Genomic DNA, 14,516 nt, shown 5'->3' with positions numbered 1-14,516 from the left:
AATTTCCCCTCCAATGACAATTCATCTCGGGAGCTTCCTAAACTTTCCGGGCAATCAGGCTGGGAGGATTGTGTGTCGGGATTGCGGCGGGGGTCATAAGCATGTCGGTTCTCTTGGCGTCACACAGATAGAGCCTGATCAAGCCCGTATTTCAATCAGGCTTCGGGAACCACCGAGCTTATTGGTCTAAAAGTGCAGATTTGATACGTTTATTTGGATGTGGCTGGGCTCAGCCCCCGGATAGATGCGGAAGGTCTGTCAGACGACACGGCAGGGACGAAAGCCCGCTTGATATATATTAGCCCTCTTCAGAGAGGACGTGAAGTCCGTAGAATGGAGTCTAGATTATGCATTCGCCATGTCTCAACGGAACTGGGCAGAAAAGTCCTCTGGATACGAACCTGCTCGCGTCTACGATGTGGACGACGAACCTTCACGACCGGATCCTATCGTATACAAACGCTTCAGCCTTTTTAGCTGCACCGAATGGGTCTTGGAGATTATCACGTCTATCGGGAGCCTGATCATTCTTGCGGCGGTGGCTGTCATCTTCAGGACAGTGGATAATCAACCTCTATCGAACTGGACCTTCCCCATTTCTCTCAACGCCGTTATCTCGATATTGACTACTGCTTGTTCAGCGGCTATTATGCATGGCGTCAGCACATTAATCAGCCAGCTGAAGTGGCTTCATTTCAAAAATGGACCTCAGAAGCTGGAACACCTGGAAAGGTTTGATGAAGCCAGCCGTGGACCTTTGGGATCTCTCAAGTTTCTGGTCTTTAGCAACCATCGGAGCCTTGGTCACGATTTTCCGTCTTGTTCTATCACCACAGGCTCAACAAGTGGTGAAGATTGAGGAACGTTTCATTCCTAACCGAGACAATAATGTCACCTTTGGTTATACGCACACATACAATCGAGTTCTTGATTATCCCGACTTACGTATGTGTGTTTCGATCTTTGAAGACGAATTCACCTTGTTTCTAACTGTTTTACCTTTCAGGTGGTATTCCTCAGGATCCCAAAATGCAGGCCGCCATCCTCCAAGGACTCTACGACATAAACACCCCGGCAACATTTACCTGCCCCGTTGCATGTGAATGGAAGGGATCGTATGTGTCGTTGGGATTCACTGCCGAATTCAAAAATGTTACACAGAAGACATTGGAATCAAAAACTTGTCGAACCTCGTTGTACAACGAATATTGCAACACGACGACGCCCGGAAATATAGGACTCTATGCCCAAAAAGTCTTTACCTCCTTGGGTACTAGATTTTACATGAACGCGTCCCTCGCAGTCGAGTTTCCTGAAATCTCCCGATTTGGCATATACCAAGCAACTCCCGATGTAAACTTCAACCAGTCCAACATCAACATCACGGAGTGTTCACTGTCAATGGCTGCTTACAAGTACACGGGCGCAAAGTCAGAGAGCACATCGTTTTTCTTCGCAAAGACGGAGATGATCCAGTTCAGTGGCAATCGTTCCGGCCCTCAAAGCGACCAACACAATATCTTAGAGGGCATGGAATTCACCAACGGAGACAAAGCCAGTGATTTACCTGCATTTCGGATGTCTTCGTATGACTTAAACGCGTTGGGGCAATTCTTTACGTCTGGGGCGTTTGTCACCTATTGGGTCGACGGGTCCGGGACCAGCTTTGATAATAAGGTTTCCGGCCTTAGCGCCGCTGCGTTGGCGGGCGACATAGACATCGGAGAGCGATTTAAAAAGATGGCAGTCAGTATGACGGATTACCTGCGCTCGGGGCCAAACAACAATTTGGCAGTGGGATACAGGGTAGATCAAATACCCTACGTGTCAATTCGGTGGTGGTTTTTCGCTGGCCCTGTTGCGATCGAAGCTTTTGCACTGTTGTTCGCGGTGTTGACTATCTTCAGCAACCGAGAAAGCAGCAGAGTCCTTTTGTGGAAGTCCTCCGCTCTTGCGGTCTTGGCATGCGAGCACGAGAAGAAATCAGAACTACTGAGGACTAAGGCCAAGGATATCAAAAAGATTGAGAAAACGGCCAAGAACTTTTTGGTCAAGCTGGAGTAATATTGCAGGAAATGCGGCATTGCTGTAATTATTAGCAACATATTTAGCTTTCTGCTTGCTGTCTTTGTCCTGGGTGCCAAAATGTCGTGACATTGGATGGCTCGAGAAATATTCAGTTCGTGGATGGCAGTAGCGATGATGTTGGCCACTTCCTGGAAGTCACCGAAATTCGTACTTGAACAAAGACATGCTCGTTTCGCCACATTACTTACTGATCTCAGTTGAACGGCTCATTGATCGCTCTTCGGGTCAAGTCGCATTGTGCTTACCTATTTGTAGACGCGATCTCATTGGCTCCGGAAGAAGCCGGGTGCGCTTGAGGGTCCGTGCAGACAAATTCAACTTCGCGTCGTGTTCGATTATTTTCACATCTACAAATCATCCCGCCTCCATTCACACTCACGAACTTATGAACGGACGTCTGCTCAGGTGCTGTTCCCTCCGCGCCGGGGCCTACTCTGCATTCGCTTGCCAGACATCTAGACCGCTGCTGCGGCGCCTGTCAACGTCGCCTCAAACACGCTCGACTGTGGAGCATCATCAAAATCACCAGATGGAAGCGGACACTCCTCCGATCGCCAGCCTCAACATCAAGCTGGATGCCAACAGTGTCCTTGAACCAGATGAAAATGACGATCTTGATCCGGCCCTAGAGGAGCCTGAGCTGCCCCCGCCGCCTCCGCCACCACCGGCGAAGGCACCGAAGGGGTCCCCACTCGAATGGCTATATTTCCCGACGAGAGGTCTCGCAGGCACAATCACACTTGACGAGATTTTGCCGTCCACTGTTCCGATCACCACCACTGGCGGCTTTGAGACTCTTTGTTCTTATAATTGGGTGGACACCAAAGATCCTACCATCATTGTTCCAGGCAAGTGGATCCAGGTCAACCCGACGGACATCTACCCGCCTGAGTCCCCTCACGTCTCAGTGACAAATAGCTGACTTTCTGCAGGCGGTGCTGCCAAATTTAATAGCCCTGTCTTACCGGTTAGGATCAAGCGGGATACCGGTTACACGTTTTGTGATCTCAATCGGGCCAAGGCTCCCCGGCAGCCATTCAAGGGATTATTCACTGCCCTGGCCGTGATGTCTCCAAATACGAAGCTTGACGACGTTGACGTGATCTTGACCCGTGGTGCTTTTCAAACTCTGCACAAGTTCGTCAAGAGTGGATGCTCAACTGCATTCATCCTACAGATGAACGTCATCAACAAAACTCTGGTTCTCACATACAGAGAAGAAAAGAACAAGCGAGCCAGCAGCAGGAAAAGCCCCAGCTGGGGCCACGCGTTCGAAGAGGGTTTCACTGCATACGATGACGATCTCAAGGAAAGCCTCGCCCATCACAGAGCCATCAAATATCAGTTTGGCAGCCTCAAAGTTGCAGTTCTTCATGAGGTAGACGCCTCATACTCTGGATCATTCGGATCGCCAGGGCCCGAGGAATCTGCTGAAAGGAAGGCAAAGTATTTGGAAAAGAGGAGCGGGGCCACCAATCTTGGACATTTGGTGAAGTCAAATCAAGATGTGGCAGTAAGACTTTTTGGGACTGGGACAGCAGCCGAGAACGTTGCGGAGATGAAAGCGACGCAGAAGCCTTTGGCGTTGACTGGTGTCCCCAACGAGGCAAAGACCCAGTGTTGGTTTGGCAGGACCGGGACTCTCATATTTGGCATACATGAGAACGGCATCTTCAAAAAACATTCCGTCAGGCAGTTCGAGTTTGAGCCCTGGTGCCAGAACGCACAGGAACCCTTGCAGAAAGTCGTCTCCCTTTTCGAAAAGCTCCGTGAGCAGACCCGCCGCATCGGCAACTGCGGCGTAGCGATTCTCAACCCCAAAAGCTCCAGAACGCGACTGGAAATTTGGACGCCTATTCGAGCACTTGTCTTCAAGCCAGTTTCACCCGACAGTTTTTACAGGCATTGGACTTTCCAAAACGATTCCACAAATTATGGTTTTGTGCAACCTAAGGACCGTCGGAGAAAACATGAGTTGGGGGGGGCCGGCAGGCATAATTCGCTAAGATGATCATTGAGGTTGCGGCGATGGCGTTGGGCGGAAGGACATATCGGGGAAAGGATTACAGCGACACCTTATTCTGGCGGGGTTTTGTTAGTGGAAAGATGCATTTGACCAACCTTGGTTTCTCTGCAGCTGGTTTCGGTGCCGATGGAAATCCCCACATTGGCTTTCGGCGCCGAGTTGATGTAACCTTCATGTACCGACCATGAAACCAAGCGGGACCAGGCTCGACTTTCAGCCCGAAGAAAGCAGCCAGGATGTGGTTGATCGGTCAGTCTTGGTCGGGAACCTGCACAGTGATACGTTTAGAACGGCATACGGCAATTGAGTTCATCCCGTACGTGTGGGGACGAAGTTCTTCACGGCCACATCATATAAGAAGTGTGCGGTATCGAGACGGCTCTCCTTGTTTCCTTTACCGCTTCACCATCATCTGACCGAATATTTCCCCTGGCATCATTTTGATAACTTACTTAGCTATGAGTTTCAAGGCAACCGATGTCCTCATTGTTGGGGCTGGGCCCGTCGGCCTGGTTACGGCCCTCGGTCTCGCGCAACAAGGCATCGACACAGTTATCATTGGTTAGCTATCCTGACTTGCCATCATGTTAACCGATTCTAACATCTGTGTAAAGAAAAGCGGGAGCTGGAGGTTCAGGAGTCCTTCGGTCGAGCCATCACTCTCTTCCCCCGCACCCTCGAGCTCTTGGAGCAGGTGGGCGTGGCCGAAGACATGGTTCAAGTGGGAAACGTCGCACGAGGAATCGCCGCCTACCAGGAAGGTAAAAGAACGCCAGCCGTGGGCCAGCAGACGATGTTCACCGCCATGAACGGAACGTTTCACAACTACGTTCTCAACATCCGACAGAAAAACTCCCAGGCGATCTTTGCAGCCAAATACAAGGCCGTTTCGGGAAACGAGGTCCAATATCAATGGGAGCTCATCGATTATCAAATCGACCAAAGCCCTCAGGACGGTTACAATATCACAGCTGTCCTTCAACATCCCCAGCACGGCAGAAGCTCGGTTAGGTGGTATGTCTCCTCCAACGACATGCTCCAATGCCGTGGAAAAGGCTAATTTTCAAAAGCAAGTACCTGGTCGGCGCCGACGGTGTACAGTCTCAAGTTCGACAACTTGCAAATATTGAAATGGTCGGCGACGAAACAGCCTACGAATGGGTCCGCTTCGACGGCCGTATCATGACCGACGTTCCCGACACTGAGCTTGGTTTTGTAACGATCCAAAGTGCCGAGTATGGCAATGTCTTCTTGGTCAGACTCGATAAGGATGTGTTCCGCATTGGATACGTGTTCACCCCGGGGCTGAAGGCCAAGTATCCCGACGGTCTTACCAAACAACAGGCTCTCGAGGAGGGACTCAAATCCTTTCACCCCTTCAAAGTCGAGTTCGAGCGGCTCGACTGGTGGACCATCTACACGTAAGTTGACTGTGTTTTGGGAAGCCAGGGATCTCATCTGACAATCGAATCAGTATCAGGCAAAAGGTGGCCGAGACCATGAGCAAAGATGAGTTCGTGTTCCTTGCGGGCGATGCTGCCCACACCCACTCGTCCGGCTTTGGCCAGGGCATGAACACCGGAGTCCATGATGCCATCAACCTCTCCTGGAAGCTCGCCGGAGTTATCAGGGGATTGTATCAACCAGGAGTCCTTGATACCTATTCTGAGGAGCGCCGTGCCGTCGCTCAGAAGGTCATTGACATTGACAAGACTCTGGCGGCGGTGATGTCTGGCGACCTTCCCGAGACATGGAACGGATGTAGCGGCAAGCCTGAACACAGCAAGGTTCTGAGCGACTTGCTGACGTCGAACGCCAGCTTCAACATCGGCTTCGGCGTCAGCTATGGACCCTCCATCATCGTCGACAAGGCCTGCACCGGCAGTCTGGCCGTGGGTTACCGCACCCCTGACGTGCTACTCAAATCGCCTGGTGCTTGCACTCCCATCCGCCTGCAAAGCATCATCCACAAGAACACCGGGAAGTGGAACCTGCTCATCTTCGCTGGTCGCCATTTCCAACAGAGAGAAAAGCTGGCTGCACTGCGTGAGGCGCTGAAGTCTACGAATTCTCTCACCAAACACGCTCAGACGTTGAGCCTCACGACCATTGTGTCCGGTACTATTTCCAACACATGGGACGTTTTCGACGGGCTTCCCCCGAGCTTCGTCTACTGCGACGTTGACGGCCAAGGACACAACAGCTATGGCATGTCGGCCACAAGCGGCGGGCTTGTAGTACTTCGCCCAGATGGCTTCTTGGCTGCTACTTACCCCATCGAAGATATTCAGGAAGTCGCTGCTTTCTTGGACGGTTTCTGTTCTGACAACACCAAAGCACTCCCCATCGTTTAAGAACATGTACCTAGACCTTTGAATTCCCTACCTTAGACCCATTATAGACTTCTGCAGTTCAGGAATTCGATTGTACCTAAATTAGAGAACTGGTTCTTTAGATTTGCAGACTAAAAATCATTCAAACATTCATAAGGACGGCTAGAGATCTCGATAGTTCGATGATTCAAATTGAACCAGGTCTTGTAGACGCTAGTCTTAGGCTGCTAGCTGATTCCCTAGGTGAGCGTACCAGAGACCACAGGCTACAACCAGTGGCTGTAACGAAGCCCATCTGCAAAATTCTAAACGGAACCATCTCAATTCATCAAGAATCACTCTCATCAACCCCACAAGCCTGTCCTCTGTCGCCGCTCGACCTTAGATTATCGAGGAAGTCAATCCCAAGAAAATCGCCAAACCATGGCTCCATTTGATCAAACATCTCTTCAAAGCCATGGTCAACTGCGGCTTCGACTTGGTCGGCAGACTCATTTGGTTCCATGCCCGCACGAACAGTGTTCCCGTTTTGCCTGTCTTCAATTGCCGCAAGGTTTAGATCTACGCGATCCAAAGCCCACTCAAAGATAGACAAGACCCTCTTGATGACCGGTGAGTCCTGGAGCTGCTCTAGAAGAAGCATTCCTTGACGAATGTAGATCAGCGACATTGATTTGGCTGTAGTAGACTCGGTAGCGTCTAGAGCAGCCTCTATGTGGAGTGCAAGTGCTATTGGGATATTGGAATTGCTTGTAAGTCAATCGTCAGCCTATTTTCTCAATTCTCAGGGTGTCTAAATGGGGACCTACAACGACATGGGGAGATTTCTGAGTTGGTCATTCGCAAGTGCTCTCCCAAACAGCGTGTCAAGTTCGAACATTGAAGATCGAAGCCGCGCCCGCGCCCAATCACGTCGAGCAACATCTCCAGACTTCCAGAATAGTTTGAGCATTCTGTAAAGAATGCACTCAAGTCGATAGCTCGCTGCAAGAAGGGACGTGAGGTAAGGGCTATCAACTAGCTGATAAGCTGCGTGACTCGTTTCTCGAAGTTGGCTCCGCCAAGCACAAAATTCCCGAGCCATGTCTTCACCGTCCACGCGACCAGGGTTAGATACTCCCAAGAGCCATCGAGATCCTAGTACCATCAGGTTAGGCGAGTGTTCTCTACGTGTACGCACTGCTCACCCGGAGACTTACCTAGTACAGACAACTTGCAGTACTCAATGAAATAACATTTCTGTTCACTGGTGACCATGGAAGGGAATGGTGCATTCATATTGTCACTCTCAGTTTCCCAATCTTCTTCGGTTGGCAAAGATTGTGGTTGCGTCTTGTCACTGACTAGAGGCATGCTCTGCATACCCAGAAATGATAATAACACATCTCGACACTTAAATGAAGAGTCAGTCTCAATTGCAGATTAGTCTGGACTTGAAACGGTCAACTCACGTAGATCACCCACCAAATTCGCTTGTACAGGCCACGTATTTGGGCGTCCGGGACTCGTAGCTGGTCACTGAAGTTTGCCCCCGTAATCAGCTTCGTCTTCGGGCTTGTGGTAAGAGAATGATGAGCACTCACAGCTTTTGCAGTTCCAGCTTTGTGGCAAGTCGGACAGCGTTAAAGAACCAGTAATGAACGTCTCGGTCGATTGGGTAAAAGAACGCAGTTGTACCCAATATCAGAGATCCCTGGAGCAAACATAGTTGGCTCTTCTCGCATTGAAAGTCGTGTAGTAATAACGCCTTATTGAAGAAGGCAGTTTGCGCCTCCGTCATATTCGAGTATCCACATGATGTGAGGACATCAGTTGGGACGTAGAGAGTAGCACTTGTTAAAACCGTCTGCATGAGAAATGGTGAATAAGACCCCGCCTCGTAACTGCGTAAAAAGTGATTTTTATCCAGAACGGGCGAATATGGATGAACAAACTCGAAATACGCGTTGAGAAAGACCGTTCTCCATTGCTGATGTCAGTCCTGTGGAACCATTCCAAAGATTGGTATTGCATTACTCACAAGCTGTCCCGATGCGGTAACACAAAGGTACCCTTCTTCATCAAGAAGTCCAGATCCACTGGATCCAAACCAGATATACCTATCTGCGGGTTCTGGGGATAGTGCGGGGTACTATTAGCCGAACTTGTGGCAGGAGATCCAAGCCTAACACTTCCGCTTCTCTCATTGCCGCTCATCGCTGTTTTGAGTATACTGAGATAGTGAACTCTGCCGTTATACTCTGCCTGCGCCTGGGGAAGTTCATCAATGTTTTGTACCCTTGGGGGCGAGCGACCTGAGACAGTAGAACTCGTCGTTCTCTCAAGTTCCCTAGGTCCATGGATCCTGTCAATTGGCCGAATTGAAGGGCGGGGACTGTCATTTGGGAGACTTGTATCGTTCACGGAAACATGACTTGATGTCAATAGTGCGGGCGGTTGGGCCTCGGAATCCTTCTTCAGTCAGCCTTTCAGTCTCAATACGTACTGTGTAAGGTATGTGGAACTAAGGCTGCTCAAAAGCACAAGATGAAGATAAGGTTAGTCTCTCACATTTGGATTACAATGTTCCTCTCGTGTTAACACATCGGCTCTTCGCCTCCTTGATGATTACCGTCAGCGGGATGATCCGGATGCCATCCATCCAGTATCCACCTACCTCTTGCGTTGTTGACGCGACACCAGTTTGCAATTCTCCGGATATCCTTTGCTGACACATCGGCTGCAGGGTATTCCAGCAACAGGCGCATCGCATTTGACCTTGCGCGAATGGCACTCGATGCACGCCTTGCTAAGCCTCGCCGCGGCTGCTCCAACATCGGCGGCGGTCGTCATCTGTGATCTGTGATCCACTCCGCGTCGGAGCAATCCGCTGCCAAGAGGCTTCGTTGTCGGATCCGTGAACTGGCGGCTTTTCGGAAAAGGAAAGATGATGATGGGGAGTAGAACAATCGTTGAGTACACAGGCTGGCTTGGGAGAAAGGAACTCATCAATGATTTCGGCGCCGAAAGAAGACCCACTGTTCGGCAATACGGCTTTTCGGCATTTACAGACTTTCCGGAGGGACCGGGGTCCGTGACTCGTTTGGTGAACGGCTCAAACTCATTTTGAGTGTCTACTGCAAGAGATTGCCATTCGATTGAACTTCCTCGATATACAGATGATTTCGTTTAAGTATGTGCCCTGGACATACTTGGAAAACGGTGTCAGGATTCATAGTGCCCGGCATCCATCAGGGATTCATCCGTACAGCCACCATGCGGCTCCAGCAACAGCAACAGGTCCCATGATCAGCCCAATCTTCTTGCCCAATCCTTTCAACCCGTTGACGGCGATGATCTTCACCTTCTCGTCTAGCCAAGCCTTCTCATTCAGGTGCGGGAAAGGGACCTCAGGGACATCCTTGCCCAAGAACTCGCAAAGCGGGCCCCACCCATCCGCCAGATCGAACTCGAGCAACCTCTCCTTCGGCGTGACCCTCCTCAAAATCTCATAGTGCTCGCGATACTTCTGTCTCGCTTTGGCCTCGGCGTCTTTCACATTCCAGATATCCAGCCACCCGCCGGTTACACTCCGGTGAATCTTGCCAATGGGATGGACGTAGAACCGGTCAAGCTGATACACCAGACTAATAAACGGGTCAAACATATTCGCAACGACGCCCTGCATGTAACTCTTATGCCAGCTCTCGACCTCCCTCTCAACAAGCACAACCTTGGCCTCAGGATACGCCGCAATAAGCTCCTCCGCAAACGCGACCGCCGGCGTGTCCGACGACACGGCGCCGTACGAGTGCAGCAGCTGGTCAAACTCGTCCCGCCCGACCGGCGCGCCGGCGCCGAAGAACTTGCGGTCGACGGCCTCCTGCCACATCTCAATGTCGGCGAAGTTGGTCGACATGAAGACTGTCGAGTGCCAGCAGGGGATTCCTAGCTTCTCGAGCGCGGCGCACATTGCTGTTCCGCGGCTGAGGTTAGAGTTTATGCGCGCGCCTGAGTGTGGTTGGGACTGGGCCTTACATGACGTGCCTGTTCGGGGGAAGCCCAGGCACAGGACCTGCATCGGCACGGTTCTCTTCTTCCCGCGCGGGGACTCGGTGCTGACCGGGCGGAAGAGCTCCGGGTGTCGTTCTTCTACGGTTGCCATGGCGGGCGGGCATTAATAGGGGATGATAGTGGAAGCCGTCTTATGTCGTGAAAACTAGAATAGATGTCGTCAAAACGAGGCACTCTGGCAAGATTTTTGAATCATCCACCGTAAGACCATCAATTGTGATGCCCCAACCCCCTCAACTGTTAATGTGCTTACGTGAGACTTGATGTCCAAGACGTGGTGGCGTTGAAGGAAGAACTTTGGTCGAAAAAGGCCAGGGGAGATCTTATCGATTAGATCTCAATGTCTGGATTCACACTTCATCACGCAGTCGTGTTCACTAGAAAATTGGGACGTTGGTACGTAATCTCATTTTACCCATCCGAGGATCTTCCGGGATACGGCATGCTCATTTGGGAATGCATGCATCACGGCATGGACCCGACTCTATGGTTAAAGTAGAAAGTGGCGGGGCATGGCGTCGTTGGAGATGCGTGTCTAGGGAACGCACGTGAGGGCCATAACGGTCGCGGAGATTTTGAAGACGACAAATGCAAGAAGTTCGGACCGTTGCCTGGTCCCATCTGAAATCCATACCTCATGCATCATTGGAGTTTAAGGGGTACACGGGATGATTTATTTAAAGATGAACACCTCGCGACCAGCAAGCTCAGAGCGAAAGCCGAGCGGCTCAGTCAGGACAAGCCCCCTGTTGTGCCACCCGAACGACCGACCCCGAAGGCGCGCATGGATGGATCACAGTTTGTCAGCTCGTCTGGAATTCGGCCGGCCGTGGAAGTAGGTATCCCTCATGATGTTGTTTATATGCCGATTCGCGGCGGAGCCATCGCAGGAATACCGGTCGCCGTACCGAAATGCAACATCACACACGGCTTCACTGCTTATTCTACCATGGTCCATTTCATGTGACATTCTCCCCGGATCACAAACCGAAAAACGCACCAATTCATCAACAATAACAGCCGCTAATCAAACTATGACATAATCCCACCGTCCCTCAAAACATGGCGCCCCTTCGGAGCGGGGACGGGGCGGCGCGCCATCGGGGTCTCCCCACCACGAGTCCGAAGTGCAAAAATAGGGGTCGCCCGCCCGGACACTGCACTGCACCCACGTCCCTTGCAGTAGCACGCGTGTAAGCGGGAAGACAGAGACCGCGCAGCAACCTTGAACGTTACCAAACCAACCAAGCGATGAACGATCCCACCGTCCGGGCCTCCGTACCTTGCTGAGGCCCGGGCGTCTGGCGGCAGTCCGGCGACGCGCCATTGAACGCAGCGACCTCCGACGGTTTACGTGAGTTGGCTTCGATCCCTTTCGCTTTGCGGGATGAGTATAAACATTGAAAAACCCCGCCCATTGAAATAGTCTTTTCTTTCATCTGCTTAATCGGATTATCCTATTCGACATATGACGACAATTTTATACCCGAATTTAGACGAGTAATTTCGAAAAGTAGACATAATGGCGTCCCCTGCTGGCAACATCACCTTCGATGGTAGGTCTTCAGATATGGACTACCAGCAATACGAAAACTGACGAGAACCTGCAGACTACCTCGGCCTGACGGCCTGCCTCTTCGAGTGGGCCGACTCCTACGACTCCAAGGACTGGGACCGTCTCCGCAAGTGCATCGCCCCAGAGCTCCGCGTACGTCCCCCCTCCACCCATCTCCCCCAATCCATCACTACCTACCCAACTCCCGCCCTCGCGCCCCCCCTGCGCCCCTCCCACAACCCCAACCCCGTCTCCTCGCTCCTCAGCCGCCCGGTGGAGGGCGGCGACGATGACGACCAATCTCAAACTCACATGCCGCACCAGATCGACTACCGCTCCTTCCTCGACAAGATCTGGGAGGCCATGCCGGCGGAGGAGTTCATCGCCATGATCAGCGACAAGTCGGTCCTCGGCAACCCGCTGCTCAAGACGCAGCACTTCATCGGCGGCACGCGCTGGGAGAAGGTGTCGGACACGGAGGTCATCGGGCACCACCAGCTGCGCGTGCCGCACCAGAAGTACACGGACGCGAGCCGCAAGACGGTCGCCGTCAAGGGCCACGCGCACAGCTACAACATGCACTGGTACAAGAAAGTCAACGGCGTGTGGAAGTTTGCCGGGCTCAACCCCGAGATCCGCTGGTCCGAGTACGACTTCGAGGCCGTGTTTGCCGATGGCCGCGACTCGTTTGGCGAGGACGAGAAGAGCGACGTTAAGGTTGTGGAGAAGGAGCTCAAGTCTGCGGTTGCTCACTAAATATGTCATATGGGCGTGGAATGGGATATGGCGAAATTGGGTGTCACTTTTTGGGAATGGATGGAGGTAATGTAGGTGTTTGTATAGGGGCTTATTTGTGTATAGACGTACCCTGATATCAAAATACTACACTTACCTTCACAAATCTTGCAATACCGTGAAACCCTGTTGACGAGTGAAACTTCCCTTACTGAGTAACACGAGAACTTACTGCGGCCCCTCCGGTCCTCGTCCAAGTCCCCAACGTTGTCCCATCTGCTCCTCCCGCTCACGCTCTCGCGCATGGTTGATAGCAAGTGTAATCTCATGCTCAAATTGATGCGACCCGCGCCCACGCGCTCGTTCGCGCGCAAGCTCCAGCTCCAACGCATCGACAGTAGCGACCTGCAACATGGAATTATACGAGCACAGGGGGAACCTACATTTCATACAAGGCACACCCGGCATCTCGGTGTCGTTGCGGCAGAAGCAGGGGTACGCGAGATCGTGGGGGCAGCGCTTAGAGACATCAGGACGGCCCGGGTTGTCACGCTGCTCGTCTTGGGCTGGCCACGGGTTCACGAAGGCAGGGGTCTCGACGTCTTGGAAGCGCGGCTGCGGGCGGGGGAGGCTGAGAGGATGGGCGGCGGGCCGTCGCTGGCCGATGCTAAGGGGGTGGATGAGGGGTGGTTGTTGGGTGTTGTTGGCGATGCGTGCGGGCCCTGGGTCGGTATCGTAGACGGCGTTGGCGGGGGCGAGGGCGCCGCGGCGGAGGTAGTCGATGAAACGCGGGGTCTGTGGCTGTTGGGAGACGGGCCCGTCAGTAGATGTTCCACCGATGATGGTAGGGTTGGCTAGATGCTCAGGGGTTGTTGAGAAGGAATTGGGAGGTTGGGTTGGCGGGGTGTTGGTGTTATCTTCGATATGGGCGAATTCAATGTCCGGGGTCTCGGGACGGATAGGGCTAGCGTTCTGGTGGGTGTCGTCTCTAGAAGCCATTTTGATTGGTATGTGATAGTATAGGCTAGTGATGCTGTTGAACTGGTTTTCGAGGTTTGATGTGGAATACTGGGATGTGTTTGATGTACTGATGAGAAGAGTTGACCTTCGTGAGCAGCATCCGGTGTTATTATATCCATAGTTAATGAGAGCCAGCAGGTCAAAGGGGAATACCATAGGTGAATGAAAACAAAGTCATTGTGTTGAAACCATTAAAAGTATATCTCTTGAGAATGAAATGGGCGTCATTGGGCGTGAACAATCCTTGTTCAGGTTGACTTTGACCATAGACAACGGACAAGTAGCAAAGGACCCGAACAAGTCGTAGGTCTTTATTCCCACTGGATTGCAGAAACAGATTAGATTATATGAGACCAATCGGATTATCTAGATGACTGGAGCCCACAGCGGTCGAAGATTTCATCGTTTCGATCAATCCTAGGAGTTGCTCAAGCCGGAGCTCAAGAGAAGCAAAAGTTTTTGATTGAAGTGGGATAAGCAGAATGCTAAGCCTGATGCCGCAACATGAAACTTCGAAAAACTAACAATACAGCTGAAATAGGTGCAATCTCCAAGAATCAGCAAAGACATCCTGCCATCTCCTCGACTGTTGAAGTCAGTCCGGAGCAAACGGAGGTAGTGGAGTCAACCCGGGGCCGAACGCCGTGCTCCACACATCACGTGCGCAGCAGGACGAGGAGCTTGGGCCATCGGTGCTGGAGCTGAT

The 14,516-nt window shown here is 51.9% G+C and overlaps 5 protein-coding genes across 5 annotated transcripts; 3 read left to right on the top strand and 2 right to left on the bottom strand.

The window, feature by feature from the left end:
• Positions 1-701: 701 nt before the first annotated feature.
• On the top strand, positions 702-2,064 carry CGCS363_v009954 (uncharacterized protein; the record flags this gene model as incomplete). The annotated part of the gene is made up of 2 exons (XM_036641803.1): positions 702-945; positions 1,007-2,064. The coding sequence occupies 2 exons, from the start codon at positions 702-704 to the stop codon at positions 2,062-2,064; spliced, it is 1,302 nt and encodes a 433-aa protein (XP_036493776.1).
• A 1,090-nt stretch (positions 2,065-3,154) lies between these two features.
• Positions 3,155-6,468, top strand: PHHY-0 (Phenol hydroxylase; the record flags this gene model as incomplete). Its single annotated transcript, XM_036641802.1, has 5 exons — positions 3,155-3,980; positions 4,571-4,675; positions 4,729-5,128; positions 5,185-5,535; positions 5,589-6,468. 5 exons carry the CDS (start codon positions 3,155-3,157, stop codon positions 6,466-6,468), a joined length of 2,562 nt encoding a protein of 853 aa, XP_036493725.1.
• Positions 6,469-9,685: 3,217 nt separating this feature from the next.
• CGCS363_v009952 (uncharacterized protein) lies at positions 9,686-10,591 on the bottom strand (the record flags this gene model as incomplete). The annotated part of the gene is made up of 2 exons (XM_036641801.1): positions 9,686-10,401; positions 10,465-10,591. 2 exons carry the CDS (start codon positions 10,589-10,591, stop codon positions 9,686-9,688), a joined length of 843 nt encoding a protein of 280 aa, XP_036493726.1.
• A 1,431-nt stretch (positions 10,592-12,022) lies between these two features.
• On the top strand, positions 12,023-12,811 carry SCD1-0 (Scytalone dehydratase; the record flags this gene model as incomplete). The annotated part of the gene is made up of 2 exons (XM_036641800.1): positions 12,023-12,056; positions 12,111-12,811. The coding sequence occupies 2 exons, from the start codon at positions 12,023-12,025 to the stop codon at positions 12,809-12,811; spliced, it is 735 nt and encodes a 244-aa protein (XP_036493786.1).
• A 207-nt stretch (positions 12,812-13,018) lies between these two features.
• On the bottom strand, positions 13,019-13,789 carry CGCS363_v009950 (uncharacterized protein; the record flags this gene model as incomplete). Its single annotated transcript, XM_036641799.1, has 1 exon — positions 13,019-13,789. The coding sequence occupies one exon, from the start codon at positions 13,787-13,789 to the stop codon at positions 13,019-13,021; it is 771 nt and encodes a 256-aa protein (XP_036493788.1).
• Positions 13,790-14,516: the final 727 nt, after the last annotated feature.

This window comes from Colletotrichum siamense (genome assembly GCF_013390195.1).
Source record: "Colletotrichum siamense strain Cg363 chromosome Unknown KSG_Cg363_contig06, whole genome shotgun sequence".
NCBI classification, from domain to species: Eukaryota; Fungi; Ascomycota; class Sordariomycetes; order Glomerellales; family Glomerellaceae; genus Colletotrichum; species Colletotrichum siamense.
Note: the sequence above shows the minus strand (reverse complement) of the source record. Positions and strands in the feature narration are given on the sequence as shown.